Raw genomic sequence first — 25,456 nt, 5'->3', positions numbered from 1 at the left:
GTGAGGTTCCGCACGCAACAAAAGTGAGGCAATCTGCCGTCTCCACCCTAAAGCATGGATCGCTCTGTGGATTCCACCCCAAATCCACAGACTAAACACTAAGAACAAAGAAGGAGGCAGAGGCCTCTGGAGCCTAAAAGCCACCATTGAAGATGAAACATCCAAGCTCCAAGAATATAACAGGAAGATGGCCCCAAAGGATAAAGCCCTTGGCGAATGTCTCAGACGGTTAAAGCTAGAAATGAATGAACTAAAAGAAATATTATAGGAAGAAAGGCCCCTGCATGGGATGTACCACCAATAGATAGCTGAAGTGGTTGATATGACAAAATCTTACCAATTGCTAGAGAGGGCCGGACTGAAGGACATCACAGAAGCACTGGTCATGGCAGAACCGGAGCTACTTTGAGCACCGATACCTTAGAGGCCCAGATCTACCATATCAAGCAAGATCTCAGCTGCAGACAATGCAAACAGGCCACCGAAACGATCCACCATCTCACATTAAAGTGTTAGATACTAGCAGGAAAGGAATACATGGAATGCATTGCTGGTACAGAATAGCCTATAGAAAAATCTGTGCATTATATAAACTGGAAGCCCCAGGTCAAAATGTAAGCAACACACAATAGTGTTGGAGAATTAAACAGCTAAGATCCTGTGGGTCTTCCAGATACAAACAAACAAAAAGATTGTGCCACCCAGCCAGATATTATGATGATTGATAAGCAGCAGAGGACAATTGTAGTGATCAATATGGCCATCTGAAATGTTGGAAATAACAGGAAAGAAAAATCATGAGAAATACCAAGGGCTCAGGGAAGAACTAGAGCAAGCCTGGAAGGTGAAGGTAACTAAAGAGCCTGTGGAGCCCTCAGGGTAGTAATCCCCATACTGGAGAAGTTACTCCTGCAGATACTTTGAGAAGGATCAGACATCTCAGTTAAGAAGTGTGTAGTTCTAGGGACAGCTAAGATACCCTGAAGAACCCTCAAACTCCCAGGCCTCTGGTAGAGGACCTCAGCTTGAGATGAAGAAGAAACCCACCCAGGGCTAGAAGAACAAATAAAACAATTAGTTCAGTCTAAATTACAATCAACAATGTTGTGCTGTGATATTTACTGAATTGTATCCTGTAACTCCTTTGATGGAATCTGACACTTTCATCTTGTTTCCAGTCTGAAAGATGAAAACCCGTCAGAGTCTGATGGCAGCTCAGTCTAAGAACGTGTTGAAAGTCAACATGTTACTGAGTGTCTTCTTTCTTCCAGGTGAGATGTTTGTTCACTTCTTTTCATTTTGAGGATTGTGAAACTTCTCTACAGGCAGATTTTACCTCACTTTCACTTTATCATTTGTCTGTGTTTACAGGGGTTTTGGCTGGTAACTGTTATAAACGACCAGCCCTCTCCATCTCTTCCCCGAATAAGATTGAGGCTCTGACCGGATCTTGTTTACAAATCCCATGTAGATTTAATACAAAGGACAAAACACTTAATAACGACCCCATCTATGGAGTTTGGATGAAAAATAACCTCAAATTGTCCCTAAATCAGAAAATAGTTATTTTAAACAGCAGTAACTCGGTTAACATCCATCCATTGAAAATTATTGGAAACCTGAGAAAAAAAAACTGCACCACTTTATTTACTAACTTAAATACAAGTTATACAGACAAATACTTCTTCAGAGTTGAGAACGGGCCGTTTAGAGCTACAGCTTGTGATAACCCTCTTCAAATAACAGTTAAAGGTAAAAAATATATACTTAAATAAAATGTACAGATGTATATTGTAAAATTATTAACTTTCTATTATTACACTATATAAAGCAATTTAGACAAATTAACCTCATTTTATTCAAACAATATTTCTTACTTTGTGAATTATCTTCTTGCTTATAAAACTCAGATTGTCCTTGGAGTCCAAGCTTTAACATCCCACTTAAACTGAAGGAGCATCAGTCTGTCACTATAAGCTGCTCAGCTGTGACTCCCTGTCCACACTCACCTCCTGAACTCACCTGGAATCTCCAACAAGACTCTGAGAGACAAACAGAGAAAAACACAGATGGAACCTTTACAACTAAAATCCAGGAGACCATCACTCTGTCAGACACACATGATGGATACAACATCAGATGTTCTGCCAGATATCCTGTGAATGTAGGAAGCAAGACAGCACAGATAGAAGTGACTCTTAGTGTTTCATGTTAGTGATCCTGTCAGCACGTCATGGTTCAGCTGTTTCTAATCAATAAAGTTAATGTGTGTCCCATTTTCCTCAGATGCTCCTAAAGACACCTCAGCATCCATCAGTCCATCAGGTTTGGTGTCAGCAGGTAGCTGGGTGGAGCTGAGCTGCTCCAGCAGAGCCAAGCCTCCTGCCAGCTTCACCTGGTTCTGGAACAGCACAGATGGAGCCATTATTGTATCTGTGGGGCAGGTTTACAGCTTCTCTGTTACTGAGGGAGGAGAGTATTACTGTGAGGCTACAAATGATCTGGGGAATCAGAGATCAGCAGTGATTCATCTTGGCAATAAAGGTAGATATTTATGCATAGTTATTCTAAAGTTAGCTCAAATCCGTTACCATATCAAACCATACCCACTTTATTCATAAAGCACTTAAAAACAACCACAACTGCAAGAAACTGTTCAAATTTAAAAACTATACAAAAGAACAATAATAATATTATTTTTTGTCTGTTTGTTTGAGGTTTGCCAACTGGATTTATTTTCTGGGTGACCACTCTAGTTGGAGGAACTGTGATCCTCTGCCTGTTAGCTTTACTTTGGTGAGTATCAACATTTTTAGCATCTAAAATAACTAGCAAAAAGAAATGCAATTTAGTTCAAGAAAATAATTTGATGAACATTTACTTTTGTAATTTAATTTTATTCATTCACTGATTCGAGATAAGAGGTGCCTCATTGTCAAAGGCGTTGATGAACCATCTGGGAGTGAGGTGCTCTTTTTTGACTATATGGTATGATAACCAGGGAGTGTTGGCCTAGTGGTTAGAGCAGTACGCTTGTGCTCTGAGTAGGTTGCAAGTATCCGGTTTGATCCCCACAGCCTTCACTCTGTGTCTCTGGGCAAGACCCTTAGCCCCACGCTGCTCCCCAGGCGCTGCAAATGGCAGCCCACTGCTCCCCAAGGGGATGGCTTAAAGGCAGAGAATTAATTTTGCTGCACTGTACTTGTGAGAGTGCAATGAAAATAAAACGCTGGGGGGAAAAAAAACCTCCAGTGTAAGATCAATAAAGTTCAATTATTATTGTTGTTATTATTATTATTATTATTATTATTATTATTATTATTATTATTATTATTATTATTATTATATTGGAAACTAGGACTCATCCTAAAAGACTCTTTGGTCATATTTTGGTAATAAAATGTGATGAGCATATAAGGAAACATGTGAACAGCTTGTTTTAGCTTTATTTCATGGCACTGCTCAAAACATGTCAGCATGGGGTACAATATCTTGTCTGCTTGTCATACACAACAGAAAGCACATTAAATGATCCAAAACCATCATTAATCTGAATTATTTACCGAGAAACTCTTTTCCTATCTTTGCCAGACCTATAACTTCTTCTGATCTCCATCCAGGAAAGGTGGAGATATCTCATTCAGCAGCTTAGTATGGCAGGCACACAGCAGGGGATCTTTGTTCTCAGATGCTCTACTCTCCAAGTCTCATCAGTCATCTGAAAGTTTCCTGTAACTCATAGAGAACTGTTGCAGATTGGTCTATTTTTGGAGCCCTTTGGTTCAGAATTAGCCCCCAGGTCCACTAAGCCTTTGATCAGTCTGCAGGTCCTGCAAGGTCCTGGCCTTCTGTTGCAATCCTGAGAAGAGTTTCATAGCATAAACACAGAGTCTCAGTGAGTTGCTTGCTTTGTCCTAAAGCACAATGGTGGGCAGGACTCATGTTCCTGTAGGAGTGCCTTGTGAGGGGGCGGAGGGTAGCACAAGTTGGAAACTTCCTTAAGTTAACATAAGCATGTACATTGGTCCCCAATGTCCAACAAAAGTATCATGGTTTATGGCTAAACACTACCAAGAGAAGAACATCTAACAGAGGACAGTTAAAGAATCAACACTTGTCTTCAAAGAAGATGACATTATCAATGTTCCCTGACTACATAAGGTATGTAGTGAGGCAGAGGATGGCTTTTATGGCAGATAAGACCGCTGTTGTGGAGGTGCAAGTATAGCCTTATGTACCCTGCAAAACTAAGGATTACAACTTGGGTTGGAATGATAGAGGAGCTTCACTGACCCAGAGAAAGCTCCCATGATTGTCAAAGGACTTATGGCTGCATGATAGGTGTGGATTCTATNTATGGCTGCATGATAGGTGTGGATTCTATAATGAACTGGTATACTCCCCTTTATACTCCCCTAGATTAAGTTTAGATTAAGTTCTCCGTTTAAATAATGTTTCAGCTTTAAAAGCAAGTCCATCTTTTCTTTAATAATATCCACCACTCAGAAATGTCTTAACAAATGTAGTGGGCAGTCTAAGGCAGACCCTAAGAAGAAGTGCTCACTATCATAGATTTAGAGTGGTGTGTGAACAATATTTGAGTGGGTAGCACTGCTGCCTTGCAGCAAGAATGTTCTAGGTTCGATTCCCGGCCTGGGGTCTTTCTGCATGGAGTTTGCATATTCTCCCTGAGCATGTGTGGGTTCTCTGCGGGTACTCCGGCTTTCTGTGTGTCTCTGTGTTGCCATGCGATGGACTGGCGACCTGTCCAGGCTGTAACCCGCCTCTCGCCCGTAGACAGCTGGAAATAGGCACCACCACCTCTCGCGACCCCACTTGGGATAGGCTTGTTTAAAAAAGGATGTATGGATGGATGGATGGTTTTAGATCTTTGAGTACATCTCATAAAAAATAGAGGGAAACCAAAAGTGTTGCGTTATTCAATGTTAAATGGCTAGCAATTAGCATTTCCAAGTTATACAGAAAACAATTTAAATCTTCTCAAATACAACTCTGAGGCTTTAATGAAAGAGGGTTAAAGCACAAAAAGTACTTCTCATTTCTGAATTTCTAAGAGGGTGGATTAAACAATATCTGTTTCATGCTAATCTCTCCCCAAACAACAATATACTGAAGTCTATGCATTAATGCACTCTGAGGGTCATATAGTGGTGGAAATTAAAACTTCACGGAGAACTCCATCATTCTTCTTCCGCTTATTTGGGATCAGGTTGCAGTAGCAGCTTCAGTAGGGAGGCCCAGATGTCCTTCTCCCCAGCCACTTGACCCAGCTCATCCAGGGGACCCCCAAGGTGCTCCAAGGCCAGCTGAGAAACATAGTGCCTCCAGCGTGTCCTGGGTCTCCAGGGAGGTAACCAGGAGGCATCCTGACCAGATGCCTGAGCCACCTCAGCTGGCTCCTCTCGACATGGAAGAGCAGCGGCTCTTCTCTGAGTCCCCCCTGGATGACTGAGCTCCTCACCCTAACTCTAAGGGCGAGCCCAGGCACACTACAGAGAGATCTATCGATCTCCCATTCAATCTTCCCCTCATTCCTGAACAACACCCCAAGATACTTAAACTTCTCCACTAGGGGCAGTACATCCTCCCCAACCCAGAGAGGGCACTCTACCCAGTAGTGTACTGGTCCCTGGAGAAGTGGGTATACTTTCCCTCTTCTTTAATGCAGTCCAAGAACAGAACTGGGGTCGTGAGGGGTACTGGTGTTTATCTCCAGCTGTCTATGTCTGAGAGGCGGAGTCCACTCTGGACAGGTCATCAGTCCATCGCAGGGCAACACAGAGACAAACAACTATTCATGCACACACTCACACCTAAGGAAAATGTATAGAAGCCAATTAACCTCACAGTCATGTTTTAGACTCGGGAGGAAGCCAGAGTACCCGGAGAGAACCCACACATTCACAGGGAAAACATGCAAACTCCATGCAGAAAGACCCTAGGCCGAGAATCGAACCCGGAACCTTCTTGCTGCAAGGCAGCAGTGCTACTCACTGTACCTTTGGGCAGTCTAGTATTTACTGTATTTGTCATTCAATTTCTACCATTTGATCTCAGCAAGGAAGGATTATGAAATAACTCAGCACTGGCCTACAGACTAGTGAGAGACAATTATAGATTTTAAGTGACCTGTTCCTTATTGCTGAGCCAATCCACATAGAGGACACCTATTCTCTCACTTAGGAAGTCAGTAGTTTTTTGTATAAATTGTCTCTTTGAACAGCTTGTTTACAACAGTTAGTGTGGGCCACCATTAAAATGAACATAACTTAATCAGGAGCAGTTTGTTGGGATTACTGATTACACAGGCAGCCTTCATGGATATGAAATACTGATGAGGCGAACATTGTTTTTCCGTTATTTTTTAAACATTTACCTATTTGACATCCTTGTTCATATTTCAGCTTAGATTTAAATAAAAAAAATAAAACACTTCAAATCCAATTGGATAAATGGAAAAGTTGATAAACTCTTAAAATTGAAATAAAGACTATTTCAGTGTAACTCATTAGATATATACTATGCATATATGGATTTCATCATTCAAATTATTCAATAAAACTATATTTAACATAAAAATATCTAACTTAAAAAATGCAATTACAACATTAAAAGTGATATATCCTCCTAACCCAGTTCTGTCGACCCCTCACATGTTATTAACATTATTTATGAGGTACAACAATAAAAATGAGCTCGCCCACCTAGCCTAGGTAACATCTTTGGCTAAGGGCGAAGAGGCACCTTCTTCTTCACTGACAGCATCTTGTCCAACGGGGATGGGGGGGCAGAGTGGGCATCATTAGGCTTAATTGTAATGGGGTAACATTGCTGACATTAGCTGATTTGCTAGCTAATGTTAAAGGTACAATGGAGGATGTTCTTTCTCCAGGTGGATCATCAAAATAAGTGGTCCCACAAAATGTCAATCATTCTGGTGATATGTTTACGTAAAGCCATCCTACGTACAGTGGTAGGTCTGACATAGTGGGAAAATTGCAAATCTTCCTTTGGAAAGTAAGCTTGCATGAGCCATGCAAACAGCAACTTTTAAACAGAGTGTTCACAGGGAGAAATGGGCTTGTACATGCTCTTGCATGCGTTTAATAGGCGTTACCTCTCAGGAGCGGGTACAGATTTGTGCATGTGCAGTGGAGGCAGCAGATCTTTTCAAAAATTCATTAAAATTCTCCGCTATACCTTTAATTCACAAGGACGTTTGTGGTTAGAAAATAAAATTGTTGTTTGACTAACTCCCTTCAAATTATCAATTCTTTGTTAATCGTTAAGATTATACTAAACTTGTGTCAGGATTTGTTTGAGGGTTGAGGACCCAAAAGCAAAGTCAGGCAAGCAGAGGTGAATTTATGGTTGGTTCAATGAAGGGTAACTGAAAAAGCAAAGTCCAAACAAACAGACAACCAAGAATCCAAAATCCAAAATGAAAACAAAGTCCAAAAAACAAACAAGAAAACAGGAGTCCAAAATTAAAAACATGAAAAAATAAGAAGAAACAAACCAGAAAACCATGGAGACATCAGGGAATCAAAACTCAATGAGGGAGACTCAGAGAGACGAAGTAGGAGCATGTGAGACGAAGTTAGACAAGGACCCAGCAAAGAGGAACTGAACAGCAAGAGCATTTATAGGAGACAGAAACAAAGAGAGGGCTAATTAGCAAACTGGGAGCAGGTGTGCAGAGAGCAAGAGAGGAAAAGAGCTAGAGAAAAAGGAGAACAAAAGAGGGCATCAGAGGGCAACAAATTGAAACCGAGAAAACTGAAAATAACCAGAAAAACACAACAAAATAAGAATTAAACCCTTTAAATTAGAAAACAAACCAGTAAAGCAAAACTGGATACTCAAAAGGAAACAAAACAGAACCAAGACTGAAACAGTAACTAGGAATTAACCAGAGAACATAATGAAAATTAAACCATTTAAACTAGACAAAGAGTAAAGTAAAACTGGATACTGAAAAGAAAAAACATAACAGAACCAGAACTCTAACAAGTTGTAAATGTTATTTAATATATGAGCAATAATAACCTCAGCATGAACCACCCTTTTCTGCCTCCGATTGGCTCACTGGTCATCATGCCTACAGTTAACCAATGTAATCATTAATGGCGGTGAGTACTAGCCAATTAAAAGCAGAGTAGCGCAGCTTTCACCATTCTATGCAGACCACGCCCTGACCCCAGTCATACAGTGCCATAAGTACCTAATTTTAATCCTGCTCATCCACAATTCTTGTTTCAGATCTGCCTTGACTATCTTTAAGCTTGTCTTTTTGTGTTGTCAATTGAAACACAGCATAATAGGATTGTCTTTAATGTTTTTCAGGTTCATTAAGATCAAACAGAAAGTTTCTCGGCGGATGCACCTGTACGAGGTGTCAACAACTATCAGTAATGCAGGGAGTTCTCATATGTTGGTTTGTAAGGTATTTGCATGAAGAATAATACTCTTTTATTGTTTTTATGGTAATGTATTGTAAAGTAAGAGTTAAGTTACACATCACACAGTTGAACGTCATGATATCACACCATTGATCCCAGGGTGCATGGTTTATTATGAACAGGAGTATAAATCATGTTCCACAAAAGTCCACTTAGTTTTTCCATGTTAAGAATGTTATGTGTTTTTTTTTTAAATACCACCGAATCAGAAGATGTATTTTTCCACAGAATCAACCGGGTGCGGACGTTGATCTTCACGTGATAGCCAACAAATCAAATGAAAAACTCCATGATGGAAATATGAATTTCACTCAGAGCAGGCCTGAAGTTTCCTCCTTCTCGGTCCAGGACCAGGAACATCCGGAGACCAAGTGTGAACAGCTCACAGTGCTAACTAACAGTCCAGAGGATCTCCGCGCTGAAGAGGAAATTGCTGTGTTGTGAATAATCTTATCTCTGGAGACAGTGGTCTCTTAAAATACAGATGCTAATCTATATATACATATTTATATATTTTTTTTTTTTGCTAATGGTTAAAAAGAATGCTTAAGTATGTTTTGAGCATTTGCAAATTTGCACATGGTCAAATTTGATTGTTATGTTGCTATTATCATTGAAAGCAGATAATGTAAATAGCATATAGATGTGCAGTAAAAATCTTTGGTAACATTCAAATCAATTAAGTTTTATTTAATCCAACAATGAACAATTACCAATAAACACAACACATTTGATGTGATGATAGTGGAGTGCTTATTAAACCAAGTGGTGATGATAGGCTTATGTTGTCAAGGTAACCAATAGGTTAGCAGCTAACAACAGCAACAGGCCAGAAACAGACCATTGCAAGTCCAGGTCCAGGTATCTAGAAATGTCAGGCAAAGGGCCGCTGGAAGTAATTTTGAACACGGGTTGATTTTTTTGTTGTTGTTCTTATTTGGACAAAAGAACTATAAGCCTATAGGCCTATTTAAATAAATAATAAATAAATAATTACTTTACTTCTTTACTTCACATTAATCAGTTCTCAGGTGAATATATGCACTATTAATTAAACTTCTAATAAAATCATCTTCAGTGGCTTTACAGCAATTTGAAAAGCTGGCATTCCTGAAGGGGTTGTCTTTTCTTTTTCTTTTTCTTTTTTTTTTACAGTGTCCTTTCTGGTGATGTGGCAATAATAATAATTGTCTTGATGCCAAAACAAAAGTCCAACAGATTTTGCTTTCACAAGTGGAGCAGTACGGCTATCGCCATAGTGATCAGTTTGATTTATGCATATAAATAGCTGTATTATAATTAAAGATTATATGGACACAGCAATGTAAGTAAAACAGTAAAGAAAAGGAAGAGGAGATAAAAGGGAGATAACGATAAAACATTTTCGGTCTGCTTCATCACCTGTAAGGAGATATAAAAAGAACAGCACAACCAACGGATATAGTATAAGAGATACAATAAAGTAACACCTTAATATAATATAATATAATATAATATAATATAATATAATATAATAACTGAAGTATTAGTAGTATTATTTAATGGGGGTGGTCTTTCTTAAATTTGTCTCAAGGTCTCACTGCTTTCAGACAAACGAAACACAAAAGTTGATCTGTCTTTTCCACATAGTGCAACCACCGCCATCTAGCAAACCAAGAATGTGAGAACGTCTCATTACCACGGCGCCATGCTGGAAATTTTAAACTGGATGTTTCCTGAAAGGGCTTGTCTAATCCAACCACGCTAGGATGGGTTCACTGTACCGAGGCTTGGCCTAGTGGTGCAACTGCCATCAGAGGCGGACAGACAGTCTCCTCACTCTGGCTGCTCTCCGTTGTCATGGCTGTGGTACTAGTGTTCTTCTTCACTAGTGGTGGTTTTCCCAGAAAATCCAAAATGCGTTTCGATGCCATATTTCCTCCTTGTTTTTGTCATTAGACATGTAAATTTCCTAGTCTGCCACTAGCTTGCATGACATTGCTATGACAATGTAACTTCCGTAAACATGTGTTGATAAGGCCTCAAAATAATTACATTAAAATCCATAAACATGTAATAGTAAAAGTCTAAATCATTTCCCAAAATGTTCAAAAGAAATTTATAAATTCTACAAAGTATTTTTAATACATTTAAAAAAAAAAATTTCCCTCTCGCCACGCAATCCCATCACCCTCACTCCCCGAAGCCATGATCAGGCATGTCATAAAAATTACGTTGTGTCATAAAGTAGCTGTCCTTCACAAGACGCATGGGCGGCTTGCATGGGTCGAACCAGATTGACCCCTCTAAAAGCATCTTTCCCATCTTTCCTAGTTTGGACACAAACTTTAATCTTGCATCCATCTTCTCCTGCTTATTCTATTAATGTGAAAAACAATAATCATAACAACTAAGATACCAGAGGGCATCTTGCCACTCTTGTAGTACTTGTAGTGAGGAGCCACATCGCAAACAGCCACACAGAAGTCTGTCCACTCCTTTTTCTCTTTATTGGTCCTAAGAAACACTTGAATTAAAGGCATGAATCAGGGGCTTGACAAAATGTNATTAAAGGCATGAATCAGGGGCTTGACAAAATGTAAGGGTAAAGAATGTTGAAAAAAGGAATAGGAGCAGATACTGGACATGGCACTGGGTTTTGATATAACGCACTGTTGAATCATAACAAGGTAGTTGTGATGGATATCTGCTAAATTTAGTTTTGATTTTACTAATCTAATCAACGTTGAGATAGCATCCCTGAAATTAATGTTCAAATAATGCTGATTAGACTCAAAATAAGTGATGAACGCATTGAGTTCTAGGCACCAACTCAAATGCTTGGTGTTCACCGTCAATTTGACATTAAAATAATATTTCTCTCTTACAGGGGAAGTGTTAGTTTAGTGGTTAGAGCAGTGTGCTTGTGCTCTGAGAATGTTGCAAGTGCCTGGTTTGATTCACCACAGCCTGCACTTTGGGTCCCTGAGCAAAACACTTCACTGCTCCCCGGGCGCCGCACAATGGCAGCCCCCTGCTCCCCATGGGGATGGGTTAAATGCAGAGGTGATTGGTTATTGTCGACTTGGATGATGAGGTCAAGCATGAAAGATTAGCTGCAAAGATTTTATTTTAAGAAACACGTCTAACTTGTATATTCAATGCTGTGTGTTTGATACTGTCATAGTTCTGGTTCTGTTATGTTTTCTTTTCAGTTTTCGGTTTTTACTTCACTCCTTGTTTTCTTGTTTTAGTGGTTTAATACTTATTTTCTGGTTGTTTTCAGGTTTTTATTTGTTGCCCTCTGCTGCCCTCTTGTGTTCTCCTCTTTCTCTAGCTCTTTTTCCTTCTGCTCTGTTCACACCTGCTTCACACCTGCTCCCAATCTGCTCGTTAGTCTTCTCTTTGTTTCAGTCTCCCATAAATACACCCTCTGTTCAGTTCCTCCAACTCCGTCTTCCTCCTCGTGATAGTCTTCCCCCCTGATGTCTATGTTTTCTGGATGGTTTAACTTTTTTTTTGTTGGATTTATTGTTGGATTTTTGGATTCTTGCCTCAGTTGTTTGAAAACACTTAATTAAATCATCACGAAACCCACCTCTGCCTCCCTGCCTCTGCATTTGGGTCCTTAAACCTCAACCAAATCCTGACAGATACCTGAGATTATCTCATTGGTTTGGGTATTATTGCTACTCTCTCAAAAGAAATGTGTCTTTTATAATGGTTGGTCTTTAAAAACTGTCTCTGTTTGTCAAATATTAGTATAAGAATGATTTTAACAGCTGAACTCATTGTCTCCTTTGATGATTAAGAAGAGCAAGAGAAAGAAGAGCAGAACAACTGTTTGAACATTAAATATTATCTTTGTTGGAGTAACATATGTTCTTTTTTTATATCATATGCATTTTCTTTGTTTACTGAGAGAAAAACACTCAAGGTGGGGTTGAGAATATGCGGAAAATGAAAAATATTAAATTACTCAGCAGCATCCTAATATTTTAGATTTTATTTACATCAATATTTGATCAAATCTGGTAAAATTGTATCTGCTTTTATTAACTGAACAGAAAACCAACAACTGTCCTTGGGTAACATGACCCAAAATGCTTTAAGAGTGCATGTTCTTCTCCATCTGGTTAATGTCCCTCCTAAAGGCAACCGCTAGGTGGCAGCAGACTCACAGCTGTGATGCAGCGTTACTCTGTGGTTTAACTTTAATGAATTAAAAGTTTTTTTTAATGTAAAATGATTGCAATATATTTACCCAAATTTTAAAATATTTTTTTCTCACTTTTTGCATTATGTATTTTATAAATGATATCAGACATCAGAGTGAAACCAGTGTATTTTTTAGATTCATAAACTTTTTGGGCTTTTGCAATATTTAATAAACTGAAAAAACGACTTTGAGTTTATATTAGCTGTGAGGCATAATCTTCCTAATTGATGAAATAAAAAAATTATATATATATATATACATATGTATTGTAGTCATGAAAATAACAAATCAATGTAATAATGACATGAGATTCTTAAATTAACTGAGTTATATTCCAATATATATATATATATATATATATATATATATATATATATATATATATATATATATATTTTATATTTTATATTGTGAACTAACATATAAAACCGAACAAGCTCATCATTCGGTGTTTGAAAGAGAAAATGGAAACAAAAAAGTCCAACAAACAAAATGAAAACTTTCACAAGGCACCATTTATTTTTCAAGTCACTGTAAAAATGAACAAGTCACATATGAAGATTTTGTCTTTCATTGCACTGTCATATAAACTTTAAAAAAAAAACGCCTGATAATCTCTGAGGCGTTTATTGGTCCAACATTTAACAAACTGAGTGTAAACATCAGCTGAATTCCTATTTAATCACAATCATTACACAAGCGGCCGAGTGAAATATATATTTAAAGATCCTGGGTTCTTAAAATATCATTGTAGGGAACGAGTTAATCAAGATGAGCTTAATTCAGTAATAAAAAACATTTTAAGACACTAAGTGTGTCTTAAAATGTGTGTTAATGTTTTAAAGGTGTAAAAATTATTACTTAAAAAGCTATTTGGTCTAAAGCCTGTAAACTCTACAAGGCACTTCAAGGTCCCTGATTGGACGCCGGCGACATGCTGGCAGGTGTGTGTGGATGGAGGTAGAGATGTTTGGGTCCCTCTCAGAAATTAACCTTCAGCCTGAGTATTATAATTCAATGTTGGTGCTAACTGGGCACCGGTTGCTTTATTGTTGCAGCATTTGTAGTGTCTAAAATGTAGCTATTGTGTTTTTGGGGACAGCAGGGCTCACTGACTGTGTTCAAACGGACAGAGGAAGTTTGATCTTCTAATTTTTACCTGTTTGTGGTCAAGTAGCACAGAAAAACAAGTTTTGTTTAGATGTGTCAGACTTCTCTGCATATGTAAACCCAGTCAGTGGCTCTAACTGACCCTGATAACCTGTCTTCCCTGAGTGCCTCCCTTCTTCCAGATTAGCTTCCTATCCCTGGTTTTAAACGTGTCTAACTGTGGACTCTGTCCTCTAGCGCCTTTAGCTCAGCTTCCACCTGAGCAGGCAGGTCAGCTCCCACCTGCTGGGTGAAGTACGCTCTCAGCTCCTTGGTCTCCTTCTGCCAGAAAGGTTTGGGCACATCGAACAGGGCGCCCATATCCACCTTACTGCCCAAACCTTTAGTGTCGATGGCGCCGGTTTCTGGCAGCCAACCGACGTAGCTCTTTCTGGCCGCCTCGTCTTCCCGCTCTCTGCCGCAGCGCTTGAAGATCCACTCCAACACGCGGGCGTTTTCTCCAAACCCGGGCCAGAGGAAGGCTCCGGTTGCCGGGTCCTTCCTGAACCAGTTGACGTGGAAGATCTTAGGCAGGTGAGTGGGGGCCTTCCTGGTCTGCATGCTCAGCCAGTGAGCGAGGTAGTCTCCAAAGTTGTAGCCAAAGAACGGACGCATGGCGAAGGGGTCATGCATGATGACTTTACCTGGAGTAAAGGTACATTTTCATGAATTTAAAAGAGTTTCTAGTTAGAAATGTAAACCTCCAAATGTCTGAAGATGCCTACCTTTATGTTCTGCAGCTGCTGTGGCCTCTGACCTCATTGCAGCTCCAACAAACACTCCATGCTGCCAGCTGAAAGACTCATAGACCAGCGGGACTCCTGAAAGCAAAAATATAACGTCTTCTTTACTGCAGCTGTTTTTAAATGTTGTCCAAGTTACTAAATGTAACATAACTGTGGTAAGTTATTCGTTGTTTTGTTTTGTTTTTTATCAGGAAGACAGAAAACTATTATAACTGCTCTTAGTTTTAGAAAAAAAAACATTTCACTGAAGAATATTGATTTTGTGAGGAACTACTCCTGTACCCCATTATTTCTTTTTACAATATCATTTAGACATTACCCCTTATAGCTAATCAAGGTTTCTGGAAAAGTATTGTTATTGACCTATAACTATTTCCCAAGGCGAATAAATATGAGTTTATCATCAGAAATATAAGGAGCATGTCATTCAAAAGGGCAGAAATAAACTCGCCTTTAAAAGTCAGAAAAGAGAAGCAAAAAAACTACTTGTACAAGAGGTGTGCAGCCAGAGGCATGATAAAAAAAGAGCAGAGCTCATGATTTTCTTGCTATTTAAGATACTGGGAAGAATGGGACCAATTAGAGAACTGCAGCAAAGGATGAGATTATTAAGGGTTTAGATAATCACTGGGAAACATTAGATGCTATCAATCAGTGTCAGTGGGCATTTCATTTAAAAAGTCCCTCCTGGTAATAGGTTAAACTTTACTAGACCTTTAATAAGTTCACTGTTTAGGTAGAAAAAAGAGCAACAAACTGTCGATTTCAGTTTGATCTGAAATAACCTATAAATAGAGGAAATGAATCCCCTCCCCACTGTTAAGTGCAGAGGAGGATCTATGATGCTGTGGGCCTGATACTTTTCCAAATCCCACGGAGAAACGTGTATAAAGAAGAGGCGACACTTGGTGGACTCTTCTAGAGAACTGAAATTGTTGTTTTTTTGCATGATATCAGCCCAAGATGAAGCAGAATAGCAAAAACAAAAATATTTCATGGCCATCCCCATAACCTGACCTAAGTTTTATCAGCATTGACTAAAGAGAAAAACATGCAAGAGTTCAATTCAGAGACACCGTGCAAAGAGAAATGGTCAAAGATCCCTTTATCTATAGCTTCCGGCTTGTAAAATGTTATAGAAATCTGATCGTGTTTTATATGAGCGAGTACAAACCTTCAGGCCTTCTGCCTCCAAAGATGATGGCATCAATGGGAACCCCTTCCTCACTCTCCCACTGGGGGTCAATGATGGGGCACTGAGCTGCTGGGGTGCAGAAGCGTGAGTTGGGGTGGGCACATGGTGTGGAGCTTCCTGTGTGCAAAAAGAAAAAAACATTTTTTTACTGTGTTCAAAGCATTAAATGTTATTATTATTATTATTATAAGTATATCAAAAATATGCTTCAAATTGTTTCAAAACATAAAAAAGTAATTACTTTGGTAAACCACTAGATGGTGCTGTACACCATTTGCATTTAAACTTGAATTTTTGACAAGTAATAATGTGGTAAATGTGGAGAAAAACATTATCTAAGGAGATATTTACATCAATCAAACTTTATTGCCGCCTTTTAGGGCCTAGCGAGTCTGAATATGATCCCACTGGTACCTGGCTTCCATGTTTTTCCATGCCAATCAGTCAGAGTAACTCCAGCCGGAGGGGGGTCGAGCCCCTCCCACCACACTCCGCCGTCGCTCGTCTCGCCGACGTTGGTGAACACCGTGTTTTTGGAGATGGTAGCCATGGCGTAAGGGTTGGTCTTGTCCGAAGTGCCTGGAGCGACTCCAAAGAACCCGTTCTCTGGGTTGATGGCCCTGAGTTTGCCTACAGAGGAGTGAGAGGCCTGATTCAGAGCAGCCTGTAGTGACAAAGTCAGGGTGGATTTCAATAGACCTGCACTCACCTTGACTGTCAAACTTCATCCATGCAATGTCGTCTCCCACGCACTCCACCTTCCAGCCTGGGAGGGCAGGCTTCATCATGGCCAGGTTGGTTTTACCACAGGCGCTGGGGAAGGCCGCCGCCACGTAACGCTTCACACCCTGAGGGTTTGTGATCCCAAGGATCTAAGAACAGAAAAAAAGGGTGAACAAAGATGGCTCTACAGTGTATGCAAACTAATTTAATGATTTTCTTTTGCTCTCACCAACATGTGCTCAGCCAGCCAGCCCTCATCCTTGGCGATGCGGGAGGCGATGCGGAGAGCAAAGCACTTCTTCCCAAGCAGAGAGTTTCCTCCATAACCACTGCCGAAGGACAAGATCTGCCTGGTGTCCGGTAGGTGGGATATTAGGACTTTCTCCGGGTTGCAAGGCCAAGAGTTGACTAGAGGAGCTAGAGGAGAGATAATGAAAGTGAATTTTCCCATGAATACTTCCTTGAAGTACAAAAGTAAACGTTTCTGCGTACCTTTGAGTGGGAGAGGTCGTCCTAACGAGTGCTGGCAGCGGACAAACTCCGCTCCTTCAGACAGTTTCTGCAGAACAGGACTGCCCATACGGGTCATGATCCCCATGCTGGCCACCACATATGGAGAGTCTGTCACCTAGAGGATGCACACGATCCAGAGGTTATGACCATAAAACTGCACAGAGACTAATCAGGCTAGATAATAAACCACAACAATGCATTACAAATCATTCACGACTAAAACAATCCTGCAGGCTTATGGTTTTATTGCAGGCTGTTTTTGCTGAGTAGCAGGTATCTAGAGAACAGAAAGTACCTGGACGCCATATTTGCTTAGCGTTGAGCCCACAGGTCCCATGCTGAAGGGAATCACGTACATGGTCCGACCTACAAGGAAGACCAAAACACGCAATTAGAAAACCATTAGGGATAATTATTTCTATATTTTTGACAGATATTTGCAATAAAAGTTGGATTTTTATTTTTATGTAAAATGAAAATAAACCCTTTTTTTTGTTTTTATAATCACATTAATCCTACAAGATCTGTTTAAAACAGCAACTGGTAGATATTAGAATGCTAAAGAAATAAGGGAAAGGTGCTGGACAAATAAATAAGTCCGTTTTTTTAAGAGCTTAAATGTAGAAATAGATCATTTTTTTGACCTCAGTTTATCTAAAGTCAGAGAGGACATCCTCGGGTCAGAGTTGTGTCTTCAAATAAACTGATGTTTGATGGTTTGCTCCATGGGTTCATGTTGACATGACAGCAGGTGATAGGAAATTATCAAGGGGCGCACTAGAGATCAGAGATTACAACATAGTAATGAACTCTACCTGCCTAATGCAGAATTTTTAAATCCGGTTTAATTTTCTTTAGTTGCATTTTTATTCCTCCGGCCAAAAATTTGTAAAATTATTCATCTTTAAATAAATGTCTTCAGTTTTCTTTTGCTGAATTATTCTTTCTCAACTTCAGCTTCCATCTGTGGGAAAAGCCACTAATCCGCCATGAGTTTGACTTTGACTGACATGCATCCTGGGTTAATCTGATTGGATGAAGGATGACAAACAAAGCACTGATTGGCCACAGCTTTGAGCCCCCTCTATTTCGCTAATTAGAGACCAGCATACAGTCACATGAAGTCAGAGCACATATACACTCATTTAACGCAGATTTTCAAGCCTACACCAAAACGTAACACAGAATAAACCAAAGACAAATCAGGAATGCTCATCAATTCAGTTATACGTCTATGAGCAGATATTATGATAACATTTGTACTTTGTTTACTATGTTTATACTTTTTTTCCCCTGCCTATTTGTAGTATACTACTGGCAAATCACCATTTATTGGCATCATAAAGAAATAAAAAACTAGGAGATATTTCATTAAAGAAACAGTTAATCAGCATCATAAAGTGGCATCAAGTGGCTGATGAAGCTTGATACTGGAGGGAGACCATTACTTACTTACATGAGTTGTGCCCAAAACAAGTTCGGAATTGCAAACAACAAAAAATATGCGACGGCCGGCTAATGACACTGAATTTGGGATCTGATTAAAGAACTTTGAAAAAGATTGTTTACAAATGGGGCTTGGTTAGCTTATTGTTTATTGTATGATTAAATTGGTGAAACCAGAACGGTCCCTTTTAACTCTGAACAAAACTAAGAACAACCTCTTTGCTTTGGAGAAGTGTATAGATCATGATGAACACACTATTAAACCCAGGATGGAAATATTTTATACCTTTATTGTAGATTATTAAAAACAAAGATCAGACCTGGGACCAGTCTGTTTATGGAAACAAAAAATGTGTTTTAGATACTTAGATTTTTCAAAACTGACATTCAACATTGCAATGTCTCAGTCTTGATCTGAATATTTCAGTTGCAGAACAAGAAAATTCAAAATGTTCTTGATGACTTTGCTCACCAAAAAAAGTCTACGATTCGGTACTGGATTATAAAACCAAAATCTGCCTACAAATTTAGTCTAAAGTTTTCTTCAGTTTTGATTAAGCACTTTATAATCTGACCCACGGGTCTTTAATCTTCTCAGAGGTGTAGGAAAATGTGGAGTCCTCCAGAGCTACAATCCTGCAACTTTTGTGTGCATCCCTTCTACAACAACTGAATGAAACGGTGAAATTCTCACATCAGCATTTCATTCACGTAGTTAGAAGTCTGGAAAAGAGCCATTCATGTAATTTAGGAGGAGCAGGGATGCATCTAAAAGTTGCAGGATAGTAGCATCTTTAACTAAAGCATTGGACAAACTGCCAGATCGCAGTATATAGTCCAATTCATCAGAGCTATGTACTCCTCCAGTACCTAAATAAGCCAATGTTTCATCTATGCACAGAAAATAAGAGAACCTAACTGAACTACACTGACTGAAAGCAGCCATTTAACAGCAGAGTTAATAAAACAATGCGAAAAGAATTCAAACATTTTAGGTCAGTGATAAACTCCCACAATGGCACAACACCATTAGAAGGAGACATTGCATCTTTTGCCACCTGCAACCTTTAAAATAATCTATGACTCGAAACTAATGGACATCAACCACAGGTAAAGTACAAAACAAACCAGTGAAAAAAAGATTTAAAAAAAAACTAACCAAAGCGAGAGTAAATATAAGGGTTTGCATTGCCTGTTGGATCCAGAGGTTAAAGTCTTTTAGATGTCCCAGATCATGTCTGGAGGGTAATCTGTGACACTTTCAGCTGTTATTTGCAGCAATGAGATAAGACATACATCTGAGATACCAGTCGCCTATAGCCTTGGGTCTTTGGCCCAAACAGAAAAACTTTCTTTCAGCAATCTTAACCCTTTCAAGTAATTGAAAGTGACCCAGATAGGTTAGGTCATATGGATCAGTAGACCTACCTGCCATACAGCCAGGAAAACGGTCTTCTCTGGCTTTGTGCCAGTCTGGTTCACTCATCCAGCTTCCCAATTGGCTCTTCACCCCTCCAGCGGGGATGGGGATGGTGTCCCTCTGGTTCTTGGTTACAATCACGGTCTTACTCTCTACTCGGGCCACGTCCTTTGGGTCTGTGCGGGCCAGCCAACTGCCAAACACAAAGTTTAGCTGCAGGAACTTCAGGGTAAACTAGATGTTAATAGGCAGTCATCAGTATAACTCACCAGTTCTCATATTTAGGAAGCTTCTTGACCATGCCGTCCCTTTCCAGGCCGGCCAGGATGTTGGCCGTCTCCTCAGGAGTACCAGTCACTACTTGGACATTTGCGGGCTTGCACTCGTCTACCGCTCCTTTCACAAAATCAGCCACTGCCGGTGGTAGGGAAGGGATGGAGGCCAGAGAGCGGACCCCGACACCGGCCCCAACTCCACCCTGCCTGTAGAGACAAGATACTTTGACTTAAGAGCTAAACTTTACTGTAGTTGTGATTAACTGGTTCAGATTATTTAGTCATTGCCAGGTAGCGATACTTTTCCCACACCTGCTCTAGTTAGGACACTGATGATACCATCTATCCAAGTGTCCTTTTTTACAGAGTTTTCACATGGATTTAGTCTTCTATCTCTGCCAAGTGTAATCTAATGTTTTCATGCGCAACCATAGCTTTGTTTTGGCATTTTTTATGGGAAAAAAGGGCGGATTAGTCTTTTCTGGGTTTTAGGTTGAACAGCAAACCTCATGATGACATCTGTGGACAAAGGAGGGGCTGTGGGGGAGCCAAGCTATTGTTTGCCAGCAGCATAATATTCATGTACACTAGCCAGTGAGCGGCGGTTGCCATGTTTACGGGTAAAACACAAACCTGTGTGTGTGTGTGTTGCCTGACCATAGAGCATACAGTGTTATCTTCTCTGCTGTTGCTGACTCCATGTGGTAACTTAAACTCTGTATGTTCAGCAGTTATGAGGGAGTACGGATAACTATTTAAACAAGAGTAAAGGATTGGCTGGTTTAACAAGGGTAGCACTTTCACATAAGGTAGATGACATAAAGATTGGCATTATCTCTTGTTCAGATGCGCAGTGTTTTTTTTAGGTGAACACCACGTATGCAATAAAAGCATGCAGATAAACGCGTAAATCCAGTCTAAAAAGACAAGGAAATATGCAGCAGACAGGATGATGAACGTATGACTATGCAGCACAAGAACAAAGAGCTAGAAACTGGTTAAATTACTTTCTTTGAACCTGTGCTTTGAGGTTAGTTTCAGTCATAGTGAACAATTAATCATCAACATGGTGAAGTTTGTGCTGAGAGTGCAAAGCAAATGTCCCAGAAGGCTGAGAGGAAGTGTTCATCTTTGATATTCTTATCTGGGAGATAAACTGGAAGTAAGATCAGGCAGCTGGATGTCAAGAGATGGTAAACCAGAAGGTAAACCCTTTTGGTTTCAGAAAACCCATTATGGGCCATGGTCTTCATAGCTGTATGCAGCTTGGAGCTGAACAATGGATGGTAACAATGAAAACGCTGACTGTGGATGTTCCACATGTACCATATTCTGTTGTCTCCTCTGTTTGACTTTAACATGTGAGCGTGTTCCTAGATGGCTTACCTTTGGACCTCACATAGGCGGGGCTGACGTACATGCAGGTTTGCTGATATTTGCTCATAAACTAAATCCCTGACACAGTGGTTAAGATTTGCCTCTTAACACGGGACGTCCTCTGATTTCTGACTCAGTCTAGGCCTTTGGAGCTGCCCTGATAACTTTTAAACCACTTTCTAATGTCTAGATATCAACAGAGTAGAGATCTATTGATGACAAGAGTCTTATTGTGAAAGAGAAAAGGAAGCAGATCTTAATCAAATGTTAACCATTTGATGAAGTGCACTAAGCCTCCACTTCTCTGAGGTCTTTTGCAACATGTTGGGTTCTTGTTAAAACAAAGAAAATCACCAAACCATTCGCTAGCACTGTGTGACTTATTAACTATACATGCTAATGTCACTGTACTTTCAAGCTAAAGTACAATCTAACAGTTTTTAATAAATCTGGGTAGTGGAAACTTCTTAGTTTATGCCTGTGATGGACTGGCGACCTGTCCAGGGTGTACCCGCCTATCGCCCGCTGAAGATAGGCACCAGTAGCCCTCGTGACCCGATTTGGTATTAAGTGTGATGGAAAATGAAATGGAATGGAAGATTAGTTTATGACCTTTCAAACATTTTAAAGGTATTTATTCCGAGAACACCCGAAAATCTTGTGTTGTTCTCGAAATTGACGATTGTCCGGGTTGCTTCGGTGTGTCAAAGTAAAAACCACTAAAGATTTGTAGTCAGGCCTAAAGCACTCAGTTAAGCCGAGCTTACACTGTGGGATTTTTTGCTGTTTTTGGGCCGATTTTCCAGTTGTGCAAGAGTTTTTCGATAGGGCTGACTTTCAGTCTGATTGTGCGTCATGTAGTGTACAGGGGGTAACGACGAGCCTCTCATGACCACCTCCCGATCAGGAATTGCGAGGTCAGAGAAAATCGAACATGTTTGATTTTCAGTTGTCCGTCCCTGGCTAATCGCTCAGTGGGGAAACAAGGATTCTTCTTCTTCCTCTTCATCTCAGATGAACACACAGAAGTATGGCGGGCAGCGAGTGAAATGGAGTTCTTTCTGTAAAATTGACAGACCGTAGTAGCCACGTTTGCTCAGCCATGCCTTTGTCCAAATACGTCGTCGCCTTTTCTTTTTAGGGCTTTCAGCACAAAATTGCACAAACTGCCAAGACAGCACGTTTTATCTTAGTGAGCTTCATATTCCTGTTCTACTCATTTGGCTTCTGGATAGATGAGTCCAAGTAGCGCCATCTCACTGTGGAGCGGAGTCCGACGTGGTTTTTAGTCGTACGGTGTGAGCAGGTAGATCGCATTAGAGCGTTGCGCCGAACATGCATCGTGAACTGTGAACTCATACTGTACGATAAAACCCTGCCGTTTCGTCGTACAGTGTGAGCTGCAGCTGCGTGCAACGATTGAAAAAAATTGCACAGTGTAAGTCCGGCTTTAGGGAAGTCCCAGAGAATCTTTTGACACATTTACATTTTTTGTGTGAGGACATTTTGGGTACAGAGAAGGGATTTAGAGCATTGATGATTTACACTGTGAGGCTATAGCTAATTGCTAGCTTGTAATATTAGCACCAACTTTATCATTTCATAAAGTATCTCATGTCTTTCTTTTCTTTATCAATCTTGACTGTATTCAATGCTCTTTTGTTTGAAATCTAAACTGCATTACCAAAACGTAATCTCTATACTTCAAATTCAAACAGACGATCTTTAAAACACAGTTCAGGATTAGAAAAACCTTTAATCTGTTCCTGAAAACAAAAATAAATAGGAATTCATCCTTTCAAAGAATTGTTTTCCTGAAGTTGTGCATGCATCGTTGCACCCTGACATTTTACACATTACCATGCAGCTACAAGATGTAATCATTTGCTGAGTTGAGCAGATCAATGACAGATCAGTGGGGTGGAAACTAAACAAATAACCCCACCGTTCCCCCCTAACCCACAGACAGACCCTTGCCCCAGAAACCTTTAGGGATAAAGACCCTTTGTAGAGCTTTTTTTAAAGCGATATATATGAAAACAGTCTGTTCAGTCAGATCTAAAGCAGTCAGGCTCCTAACCATGCAGCTCATCAATTAGGCACATTAATCCTGTCATGCATTTAATTACACTAACTGGAGGGACACAGCTAAACATTACAGTGAGTGTGATCACGATTTAAAGACGGGAGATCACCTGAATAGAATTTCAATTTAAATTGAGGTGAAGCATGTAAAAAAAAAAATTTAGAAATATGCTGTCAAACTAGTCGAGCCAGATCAGATCCTCTCTGAAGATGATCTGATTCTCTTTAGGCTGTGTATGCTTGTAACCTTTGCTCTAGTTTCCCCCCAAACTGCTTCCTGTTCTCCTCTGCAGTCCCACCCTGAACAAGATAAGTTGAAGAATTTTGCCACATGATGCGTTTTGTAAGATCAAGATGTTTTTAACCCTCGGGAGAAGGAGTAAACGTGAAAATCCGGCAAGGAGGGCAAGGAATCCTGGTCCATCTGTTTTCATTTAATAATAATAATTGATCTCACATTGGAGAAAATCACTTCTGCATTTAACCCTTTCCTTTGGGGAGCAGTGGGCTGCCATCGTGGGGCGCCCAGAGTGGCAGTCTGTGGGAGTGGGGCTCTGGATTCCAAGCTCTATACCCTAACCACTAGGCTGCCATAAAGGAACCACACCTCTGAGTGGACAAGCCAATCCACACACACCACAGCCCTGCACACCTCACTGCCCCTACCTCACATATCCTGGTTAAACAGCAGCGTCACAGCAGACAAACATGCACAAAACATGCAGAATTACACCACATTTCATTGACGAATGCACTCAGCAACAGTCCTTCAAGCAGAAACACAAACAGAGGGCACAGGAACCTGGTGCTGGTGAAAAGCGTCAACATGTGTCCTTGGCATGCACCTTTAGAGATGAAATAAAAGCACACACTCATTTAAACTGATTGCTCACATTGAGTCCAGGCCTCCTGAGTGATGCGGCCTCACCACAAAGCCTTCAGGCACAGTGCAGTTTGCAAAAGGAAGAATTACAGACAATTATACCAAACATACAGAGAGAAATATTTATTTTCCTGAATGTCGGTTGACGTGCAGCCAAATCAAGTCTGACAAGTTTCTGACTGCAATGGAGAACCACAAGTTCAAGCTCTGCTTCTAGTAACTATTGAACAAAGGTTAACCCTGATAGGTCACATCAAAAACACATTTATTATTCCAATAAAATGAGATCAGAAATGAGTGAATGGCACTGATAGACTACTCACCTTCGAATGACTCCTAATAAAAGGCAAGACATCTTTGATGCTGACTTTAAATTAATATCTTAGAGACTTTTTTTTGTAAAAGGCGCACATAAGTTAGATTAAAGCTCTTCACAGCTCATATCTGTCCTCAGATTGAGGACTTCGCACTTTGCTCCAGGTAAAAACACCTTCGGTGGATTCCGTCCTGCCACTGCTGCCCCACGATCACAGCCGACTGGCTCCACGGACTCCCCACGCTGCTTTATCACAGCGAACCCCCCGGACACGGAGCTGCAGCAGGGAGGAGGCGCCTCTGGCTCAACATTTACATATGCTAATGTTTGTTAGTTTATTTGTCCGCAGATTGCGCCCATTCTGGTGATGCTCTCCGTCCCTTCACCCCGGGCTGCGCGCCCCGTCCCTCCCGGATGATGCAAACCCGGATGGTTCCTGCCGCGTCGCACGTAAAAGCTGACGTAGACAGAAACCCGGAAGCTGGAGCTGCAGCTCAGAAAAACACTCAAAGCAAACTCCCATACAGTGCTGTTGTTACACTGTTATAAACATACTTATTTATATCTATCTATCTATCTATCTATCTATCTATCTATCTATCTATCTATCTATCTATCTATCTATCTATCTATCTATCTATCTATCT

At 40.3% G+C, this 25,456-nt stretch overlaps 2 protein-coding genes across 2 annotated transcripts in view; one reads left to right on the top strand and one right to left on the bottom strand.

Moving 5' to 3' along the window:
* Positions 1-8,957, top strand: part of LOC107103893 (sialic acid-binding Ig-like lectin 13) — a 34,493-nt gene extending 25,536 nt beyond the window's left edge. Inside the window, exons 5-9 of the mRNA XM_015403742.1 lie at positions 2,030-2,210; positions 2,287-2,544; positions 2,718-2,796; positions 8,368-8,467; positions 8,712-8,957. Coding sequence (XP_015259228.1) covers positions 2,030-2,210; positions 2,287-2,544; positions 2,718-2,796; positions 8,368-8,467; positions 8,712-8,927 — 834 coding nt within the window. The 3' untranslated portion in view covers positions 8,928-8,957. The remainder of the gene's footprint in view (positions 1-2,029; positions 2,211-2,286; positions 2,545-2,717; positions 2,797-8,367; positions 8,468-8,711) is intronic.
* A 4,220-nt stretch (positions 8,958-13,177) lies between these two features.
* LOC107103895 (phosphoenolpyruvate carboxykinase, cytosolic [GTP]-like) lies at positions 13,178-25,222 on the bottom strand. The gene is made up of 11 exons (XM_015403744.1): positions 24,817-25,222; positions 20,143-20,355; positions 19,882-20,066; positions 17,303-17,373; positions 16,987-17,122; positions 16,724-16,911; positions 16,481-16,643; positions 16,186-16,401; positions 15,751-15,888; positions 14,556-14,651; positions 13,178-14,474 (listed from the first exon to the last, which is right to left on the bottom strand). Exons 1-11 carry the CDS (start codon positions 24,846-24,848, stop codon positions 14,005-14,007), a joined length of 1,908 nt encoding a protein of 635 aa, XP_015259230.1. The 5' UTR covers positions 24,849-25,222; the 3' UTR covers positions 13,178-14,004.
* Between the last annotated feature and the right edge of the window lie 234 nt (positions 25,223-25,456).

Source organism: Cyprinodon variegatus, unplaced genomic scaffold, assembly GCF_000732505.1.
Source record: "Cyprinodon variegatus isolate N-32 unplaced genomic scaffold, C_variegatus-1.0 Scaffold1555, whole genome shotgun sequence".
In the NCBI taxonomy this organism is placed as follows: Eukaryota; Metazoa; Chordata; class Actinopteri; order Cyprinodontiformes; family Cyprinodontidae; genus Cyprinodon; species Cyprinodon variegatus.
The sequence above is the reverse complement of the archived record's forward strand: the minus strand, read 5'-3'. Positions and strand labels throughout refer to the sequence as shown.